Here is a 10,055-nt window from a genome sequence, read left to right as displayed (position 1 = left end):
ACCTTTTTCTTCTTCTTTTTCCGTGGTTGTGGATAAGGAATCGTGTCCCGACAGCGAGAGGTAACATGCAACCGTCGCCAAAAGAATCGCCCGTCTAGGAAAGTCAATATTTGCATAATTACTAAGACAGTGCAATACATATAAAAAAACAATAAATAATTGTATGAACCGTAGATATATATATGTAGGGTTAATTTTTAATTAAATTGGGATTTTCGAAAATTATAAGATAACTCCCCGGTTACCAACTTATCACTCGAGACGGGGTAAAGTTATTACATGGATCTATGAATCGCGGTATTAATATGTGAAAATTAATAATAAAAAAAAGGAAAAAGGAAAGTTTTGCGAGAGTGGAAATTCACTTTTTTCAATAAATATATGACCAAATTATTAATAACCAAAATAAAAGGGCTAGGTCAATCACTTTGGGTGACTTCGAATGGGCAAAAGGACAATACATTGCTACGGATGGACAGTGAGAACGCAAGCCATCTTATTCAAAATTCTCGGGTGTGTTGTTGACCCGCGTGGAACCCGCGTGAGAAGATGCGAACCCCATGCACAAAGCAACGAGACAAGACGTGATTGGATACGAGGCGTGCACTGCCTCGACTTATCGCGGCATAAGTCGGCAGAGATCATTGAAAGAGTTATCCCACAAAAAAGTCCCGTGCGACTGCCGGTGCAATCACCTATATTCTTTAATTTGGCTAATTTAACACTTTTTTTTTAACGATTTTTCAATCTAATTCTTTCGGCCAAAATCACTTAAGTAGACAAATCGTCTTCTTTTCTTTTTGGGTTAATACCACCAAAAACTCCAAACTGGTACGCGTGTGACAATTTTATCCCGAACTTTTTTTTTACCACAGAAAACCCCAAACTGGTACACCTGTGACAATTTTACACTGACCATACCACAAAAAATCTCAAACTGATATACCTATGACAATTTTACCCCGACTATGTCACAAAAAACCCCAAACTGGTACACCTGTGACAAATTTACCCCTCACTATTTTTTTGACCACCAAAAACCTCAAACTGGTACACATGTGACAATTTTACCCTGGACTAATTTTTTAATATTATTTTTAATTTTTCGATTTTTTTTATTTTTTCTTTTCTTTTCCTCATCTTTATCCTCTGGCCGGTTGCCGGTCCAGAAGGGCGTCCCTCGCCCGATCTAGCGAGGGCGACCCTCGCCCGATCTAGCGAGGGCGACCCTCGCCTGGGTGGGCGAGGGCAGCCCTCGCCCGACAGGTGGGCGAGGGCGCCCTCGCCCCCGACACCCGGTGAGGGTCGCCCTCGCGCCAGGCGGGCGAGGGCGGCCCTCGCCCGGATCCGGCGAGGGTGGCCCTCGCTTTGAGTCGGGCAAGGGCCGCCCTCGCATGGACATCGGGCGAGGGTGACCCTCGCCTCGCGCCGTCCTTGCCCGACTCAAGCGAGGGTCGCCCTTGCCTGGGCGAGCGAGGGTGGCCCTCGCTGGCTTTGACCTCTAGCCGATCGCCGGTCCGGCGACCGGCCAGAGGTTGAAGATGAAGAAAAAAAAAGAATAAATAAAATCAAAAGATAATATTAAAAAATTATTAGTTCGGGGTAAAATTGTCACAGGTGTACCAGTTTGGGATTTTTGGTGGTAAAAAAAAATAGTTCGGCGTAAATTTGTCACAGATTTACCAGTTTGGGGTTTTTTGTCGTAAATTTGGGATAAAATTGTCACAGGTGTACCAGTTTAGGGTTTTTGATGGTAAAAAAAAAGTTTAGGGTAAAATTATTACAGGTATACCGGTTTGGGGTTTTTGGTGGTAAAAAAAAAAGTTCGGGGTAAAATTGTCACATGCGTACCAGTTTAGGGTTTTTTGTGGTATTAACTCTTTCCTTTTTTTTTCTTTTTATTGTTTTCCTTATTTTCCTCTCTTCCTCCCTTGGCTGGCCAGACGTGGGCAATGGCCGGTGAGCCCTCGCCCTCCTTGGCGATCATCTTCTGCCCGCCATCGCCATCGTCTCGTTGATCGACGGAGGCAAGAAAGATTTCGTCTTTATTTTTCAAATGAAAAACAAAATCCACATATTAATGATTTCAACATAAAATTTAGATTTAGCGCATGGAATGAAACGATTGAAACTTAAAGTATATGGTAGAAACCTAAAATCTAAAAACATAAATTCGCCAATTTTTGAAGGATCTCATGTTCCCGAAAGGATTTCTTAATCCGGGTTTAGGTAATCTATTAGATGATAAGTTGCAAACTAATCTATCTTATCCTAAGTCATTTGAAAACCTAATCTTAGGTATCGATAGAAAGTTTATTTAACCACCTAAACCGAAATAAAAGCAACCATTAGTGACCCCCCAATGCTCTTTTGATACCATAGTTCTTTCGTCAATTGAGTTCTAAATATATTCGACATTAACTTGCTAAGTGCAGATTAACATGCATAGCAGTAAATTTTCATCTATGCATTAAACACTAAAAATTTGTAAAGATATATAAACGTCAACAGACATAGTCAGTTTAGTTTATTTACAATATTTCAACTTTTAAATATTCTTTTTATGGGACATTTTTTTTTGGTTTGACTTTAAGCAAAACCAAAAGGGGAAATCTTTATGAGTTGATAATAATCTAAGAAATCATACTAAAGAGAATCATAAAAGCTCAAATTAAAAAAATTAGCTATAAAGATGACTTCAAACACTGAACTTATTTATTTATTTTTTGTTCAATTGGCTTCCTAAAGCGTACGTTTTTTTTAATTGGTCTTTCAGTTAAACAAAAAAATGGAAACGCGAGGTCGATTGACTCATAATTATCGCGTCAATGCTAACCGGATAATTTGTTTTTAGGTATTAACTATATAAAATATTTGAATTTTTTTTTTTTAAAAAAACCCCAAGAGAGATGTAAAGAGAGAAGACAAGGGAGGTAGCGGCGTCGACGCCCATGCATAGGCGAGGACCGGCGAGCCTTGTTGGCTATCTTTGGGGTTGGATATCATAGTGGATGCATGGCCAAGGTCGTGTGACCCCAATGAGGGCCAGATTTAACTTAGGTCTCGTTAATTGGGCTAGATTTAGGCTAGCATCGTGTGACCACGCCAGGTGTGGTTGGAGATCGCCCGACTCAGGTCTGATCGTTTTTTCTTTCAAGTTTCTTTTTTTCTATATTTTAATATGTATTTTTTATATATTCATTATTTCTAAGTATTCCTTGTTTTTAAAAATACTACGTAAAAAGCCACGTTAGCATTTCCTTTCATAATTTTGACAAAAAGATAAATTTGAATTAAAAAGAAACATATAGCTTACAGATCCCATTACATAGGAAAAAAAAGAGTTAAGCAACCTATTATTCGAAGGGTTAATACCACCAAAAACCCTAAACTGGTATATCCATGACAAGTTTACCAAAAACTAATTTTTTTACCATGAAAAACCTCAAACTGGTACATTTATGATAAATTTACCCCAAATTAATTTTTTGACCATAAAAAACCTCAAACCGGTACACTTGTGACAAATTTACATTTCGTTAACTTCCGTTAAATTTTACCGTTAAATTTGCTGACATGGATGACACATGGTGATGTGGCAAGTCCACGTGGAAATCCACAGGATTAATACCACGAAAAACCCCAAACCGATTCAGTCAATTTGTCACAGGTGAATCAATTTGAAGTTTTTTGTGATATTTACCCTATGTTCCACATGGACTTGTCATGTCCCCATACCACGTCACCATATGTCATCCAGGTCAGCAAATTTAATGATAAAATTTGGTGAAAGTTAATCAAGAATAAATTTGTCACAAGTGTACTTTTGTGGGTTTTTGCTGGTCAAAAAATTAGTTTGGAGTAAATTTGCCATATGTGTACTAGTTTGGGGTATTTCGTGTTCAAAATATTAGTTTGAAGTAAATTTGTCACATATATATCAGTTTGGAGTTTTTCGTGATATTAACCCTTATTCGAAAAAGTTCAGGCACTTTCGATGCCTTTCTCCCTTTGTTTTTTTTTTTGCATGCATCATCCTTACTTCCTTCTCTATCTTTTCACCTAAATTAATAAACGAATATTCATTCAATACATCATATCCTACGCCAAATAACAACAAGGCTCTACCACATCACCCCACACATCGAAGTGAGTTACTAGATGAAGTGCTCGGGATGACGGTTATGCGCGATGGTTCACACCCTTTTTAAGACTTCTCTTTGGTGTGAATGGGGTTTGCAAATCCTTAGCATTGTTAGGTACAGAAACGAAGCTATCATAGGCGGCGATTTATGCTACATCTTCTTGTTTTTAATCCAAAGTGTCATATTCCTAGAACCTTCATATGTCATTTTCGATACAATTATTCCAACAACAGCAATCGCAAATATAATACTAATGCCGACACCAAATGAAGAACAGAACGAATTCGAAAATTCTACCGACACCGCCATAAAAAAAAAAAAAGAAAGAGAAAAAAAGGAAAAAAAATCACGTTGTCTTAGAGCTGTCTCTGTAATTTAATCGAAACATTTGACGAATTCAACTTTAACTGAAAAGGACTGGGCACCCCCGATCGACCCAACATATGCGTGTGCGAATTCCCACATAAGCCCTCCGACAACACTGAAAATTACCAAATGTACCCCGCCCTCCTGAAAAGTCGCGAAAAAGAAAAAAATCAGAAAAACAACAGAGTCGCCAGCAGCAAGGAGACGCCCCGCGCCGCCCCCCCGCCTGCCCACGCCCCGCCGGAGCCGCTGTTCCCCGGCGTGTTCACCACCGCGACGGGCTGTGTTGAAAAACCTTCATGATGAATGAAAAATTATTTTCCTAACTTTAAACATTTATATTTTCTCCGACGGTAATTGGCTTTCCTCATACTGATAATTTTTCAGCGAATCAAACATGTGAAAGCCCAAAAAATTTATTCCCGAACAATAGTTTCACTCAAACAAACATATCCTAAATTGAACTAGAATCGTCCAATTTGACGAGACCCACATGGAGTCCGCGTGATATAGGACGCGGATGTGATCATGTTGATCCGGATTAATTCCTAGTCGGTGCGAACGTGATGATACGCCTATGCAATGATTTCTCGTCCGGCGAGTATATGCCAATCTCACCGCAATTTCCACGCCTCCTTTTGCGTAAACCCCCCCGCGCCAGTGCTTTAAGTTAGGACTAGCTTCTCCCTAGCTACGTGCTTTCCAAACAAGCTCCAACTTTACTCTACTCTTTTTTTTTCGTGATAATTTAAATATAAAATTTTCAATTTTATCGATATAGTCCTAAGTCTTCGCGTGAAATTTCAATATAGTCCTTCCGGTCAATTTCCATCGGAAATCGCCGATGGGGCGATCCAGTTATTGCCGGCCATTTTACGTGGCACTCTGCCACATTTGCAATTTTCGGTAAAAATCGATTGAAATGACCACGTTAGAATTTTGTGCAAAAGTTTAGAATTGAATTCGCAAAATTGAAAAGTTCGGGACTAAATTGGCATCTCTTTAATAAGTTTAGGATTGATTGAGTAATTTTCCCAAAAGTAACGCTACAATTCGATGTAGCTACGGTATTGACTTTTAAAGGTTCTTAATCGGCATAATTAGCCCATGAATTTTGGCTCAATGTGTAATGGGGTCTCTTAACTTTTAATTTGTTCAATGTGCTCTATGAACTTTAACTCAATAAGCAATGTGGTCCCTAAATTTTTAATTTACTCAATATGATCCATGAAATTTTGGTATTTATTCAACTGAATTCCTGAACTATATTAAATTATTTATTGTTATCTTTCTATTAATTTAAATTCAGGGACGACATTGAACATTTTCGTATAGTTCGGAGATTAAATTGAACAAGTACCAAAATTTCAGGGACTATATCGAACAAATTGAAAGTTCATAGATCACATTACACATTTTGCTATAATTCAGGAGCTAAATTGAGCAAATTAAAAGTCTATGAATTACATTGCACATTTTCCCAAAGTTTTGGACTATATAGGTCATTTTCCCTTCTTAATTTAATAGTCCACTCTCGTGTATCGACCTTCTTAATAAATTCCATAAATCAAGGATCCTGTCGGTCCCGTCTATCTGAATTTTCTCCAGAGTCACTTTCTCTACCTTAGCGAAACAATAGCAAAACAAGGCATCGTTATTTACTTCCACGTGTCATTATTTCGTTGGTAGACAAAGCATGAGCTTCCGGTATTATTAGCGAGGTCGACATCAATTTTCCATTTGCAACCTCGTATACTTTGATTTATGTAATTTGCCACAAAGTAAAAAGTTGTAAAATGATTTAAAAAATAAGATTTCATCTTTATTTTTCAAATGAAAAACAAAATCCACATATTAATGATTTCTACATAAATTTAGATTTAGTGCATGGAACAGAACGATTGAAACTCAAAGTATATGGTAGAAACCTAAAATCTAAAAACATAAATTCACCAATTTTTGTAGGATCTCATGTTCCCGAAAGGATTTCTTAATCCGGGTTTAGGTAATCTATTAGATGATAAGTTGCAAACTAATCTATTTTATCCTAAGTCATTTGAAAACCTAATCTTAGGTATCGATAGAAAGTTTATTTAACCACCTAAACCGAAATAAAAGCAACCATTAGTGACCCCCAATGCCCTTTTGATACCATACTTCTTTCATCAATTGAGTTCTAATTATATTCGACATTAACTTGCTAAGTGCGGATTAACATGCATAGCAGTAAATTTTCATCTATGCATTAAACACTAAAAATTTGTAAAGATATATAAATGTCAGCATCTAAAGTCAGTTTAGTTTATTTACAATATTTCAACATTTAAATATTCTTTTTATGGGAATTTTTTTTGTTTGACTTTAAGCAAAACCAAAATAGCAAATATTTATGAGTTTTTCTTTGATAATAATCTAAGAAAATATACTAAAGAGAATCACAAAAGCTCAAATTTAGAAAATTAGCTATAGAGATGACTTCAAACATAGTTTTTTGAACTTATTTTTGTTTTTGTTCTATTGGCTTCTTAAAGCATACATTTTTTTTTAATTGGTCTTTCAGTTAAACAAAAAAATGGAAATGCGAGGTGGACTGACTCGTAACTATCGCGTCAATGCTAACTGGATAAATTGTTTTTAGGTATTAACTATATAAAATATTTGAATTTTAAAAAAAAAAACAAACCCCAAAAGAGACAGAAAGAGAGAAGACAAGGGAGGTGGCGCCGGCGGTGCCCAAGCATAGGCGAGGACCGACAAGCCTTGTTGGCTGTCTTCAGGGTTAGGGACCATAGGGGACGCTTGGCCAAGGCCATGTGACCCTAGCGAGGGCCAGATTTGGGCTAGGTCGTGTTAACTGGGCTAGATTTGGGCTAGGGTCGTGTGACCGTGACCATGCCAGGCGTAATTGGAGATCACCCCACATTGATCGCCCGACTCGAGTCTGATCTTTTTTCTTTCAAGTTTCTTTTTTTTTTCTATATTTTAATATTTATTTTTTAATATTCACTATTTCTAAGTATTTCTTGATTTTAAAAATACTATATAAAAAGCCATGTTAGCATTTCCTTTCATAGTTTTGACAAAAAAATAAATTCGAATTAAAAAGAAATATATACCTTAAAAGGGTTAATATCACGAAAAAACCCAAACTAGTACACATGTGACTAATTTATCCAAAACTAATTTTTCATCTCAAAAAATCCCAAATTGGTACACCTGTAACAAATTTACCCAAAATTAATTTTGTGACCATAAAAAACCCTAAACTGATATATCTGTAACAAATTTACATTTAGTTAATTTCCGTCAAATTTTACCGTTAAATTTGCTGACATTGATGACACATGTTGATTTGGCATAGTGATGTGGCAAGTCCACTTGGAAATCCACAAGGTTAATACCACGAAAATCCCAAATTTGTCACAGGTGTACAAATTTGAGGTTTTTCGTAATATTTACCCTATGTTCATGTTCTCATATCACGTCATCATATGTCATGCGGGTCAACAAATTTAACAATAAAATTTAATGAAAATTAACTGAGGGTAAATTTGTCACATGTGTACCGTTTTGGAGGGTTTTTGCTGGTCAAAAAATTAGTTTTGGGTAAATTTATCACAGATGTACCAGTTTAGGGTTTTTCGTGCTAAAAAAATTAGTTTGAGGTAAATTTATCACATATATGCCAATTTGAAGTTTTTCGTGATATTAACTCTCATTCAAAAAAGTTCAGGCACTTCCGATGCCTTTCTCCCTTTGTTTTTTTGCATGCATCGTCCTTACTTCCTTCTCTATCTTTTCACCTCAATTAACAAACGAATATTCATTCACTACATCATATCCTACGCCAAATAACAACAAGGCTCTACCACATCACCCCACACATCGAAGTGAGTTACTCGACGAAGTGCTTGGAACGACGGTTTTGTGCAATGTTTCACCCTTTTTAAGACTTCTCTTTGGTGTGAATGGGGTTTGCAAATCCTTAGCATTGCTAGGTACAGAAAACGAAGCTGTCGTAGGCGGCGATCTATGCTACATCTTTTCGTTTATAATCCAAAGTGTCATATTCCTATAACCTTCATATGTCATTTTCGATACAATTATTCCAACAACAGCAATCACAAATATAATACTAATGCCGACACCAAATGAAGAACAGAACGAATTCGGAAATTCTACCGACACCGCCAAAAAGAAAATAAAAAAGAAAGAGAAAAAAAAGGGAAAAAAAATCACGTTGTCTTAGAGCTGTCTCTGTAATTTAATCGAAACATTTGACGAATTCAACGATAACTGAAAAGGACAGGGCCCCCCCCGATCGACCCAACATGTGCCTGTTCGAATTTCCACATAAGCCCTCCGACAACAGCGAAAATTACCAAATGTTACCCCGCCCTCTTGCAAAGTCGCGAGAAAGAAAAGATTCAGAAAAACAATAGAGGCGTCGCCAACAGCAGAGAGACGCCCCACGCTGGCCCGCGCCCGCCCGCGCCCCCGCCGGAGCCGCCGTTCCCCGGCGTGTCCACCACCGCGACGGGCAGCGGGTTCGCCGCGTCCGGGCCGGGAGGCTCGGCGTACGGGGGCGGCGGCGGCGGCTGGCTGAGGCTCGGGGGCAGGCCGGCGCCGTGCTTGACGTCGATCTCGAACCTCATCCCGTCCTGGCACTGGGCGCCGTCGTCGGCGTCGGAGAAGAAGTAGTTCGGGCCCTCGAGGGTCAGCGGGACCGCGACGGACAACGCCTCCCCGAACTGCTCGCTGCCCCCGCCGTACTGGAAGGTGTCGTCGTCGGAGGCGTCGTCGGTGCTGCAGGCCTGGTAGGTGGTGAGGTTGTAGGTCTGGATCACGGTCTGGTTCGTGTTCGTGTTGAACACTGCGCGCAGATCACCCAAATCAGGAGAAGTAAAATCAGATTCGGAAAAAAAAACCCATCAATCGAGCGATTCGCGACGAATCGGAGCGTCGAAATTAGCAACAATCGAACGCGAGCTCTGCCCTAACCCATCACCGCCACAATCAGCTGAGCTCGTGCGAAAATGCTGAGAAACGAGGGAATGTGCTTACGGAGGTAGTCGCCGAGGTTGAAGGTCTGGGAAGCGGCCCAGGCGGAGTAGTTGGCGGAGGTGGCGTTGGTGGCCTCGTCGAAGAACCAGCCGGAGTTGCCGCCGACGGTGTAGTTGGTGTACGCGGCGGCGGCGGCGGCGGCGGAGGAGGAGGCGGCGGCGATGAGGAGGAGGCAGAAGAGCGCGATGGCCGTCGGATTGGTCGCGGCCGGGGCCATTGCGAGGCGTCTGATCTGGCGACCTTTTTGGGGGCAGGTCGTCTTGGTGGGTCTCTCTCTGATGATCTCCTCGGAGGTATGTATTGATTGATCGGGGGATTCGAGTTGACTTTTTAAGGGCGGAGCTGGGGGGAGGAGCAGCAGCTGTTGACTGGCGTGCTAATCGCGTGTTTACACTTTCCCTCGGCGGTTCTTACAGGGCACACCCTTGGATGTGGGAATCCTTAACGGCACTTCGGATAAAGAAATAGGCACTTCTGTCT

General features: G+C 39.9%; 1 protein-coding gene across 1 annotated transcript; it reads right to left on the bottom strand.

Annotated features, from left to right (window-relative positions):
• Positions 1-8,751: 8,751 nt before the first annotated feature.
• Positions 8,752-10,055, bottom strand: LOC115664400 (cucumber peeling cupredoxin-like). The gene is made up of 2 exons (XM_030586336.2): positions 9,576-10,055; positions 8,752-9,384 (listed from the first exon to the last, which is right to left on the bottom strand). The coding sequence occupies exons 1-2, from the start codon at positions 9,790-9,792 to the stop codon at positions 8,939-8,941; spliced, it is 663 nt and encodes a 220-aa protein (XP_030442196.2). The 5' UTR covers positions 9,793-10,055; the 3' UTR covers positions 8,752-8,938.

Source organism: Syzygium oleosum, unplaced genomic scaffold, assembly GCF_021117445.2.
Source record: "Syzygium oleosum isolate NSW1041296 unplaced genomic scaffold, Sole_v2.1 Sole_v2.15, whole genome shotgun sequence".
Lineage (NCBI taxonomy): Eukaryota > Viridiplantae > Streptophyta > Magnoliopsida > Myrtales > Myrtaceae > Syzygium > Syzygium oleosum.
Note: the sequence above shows the minus strand (reverse complement) of the source record. Positions and strands in the feature narration are given on the sequence as shown.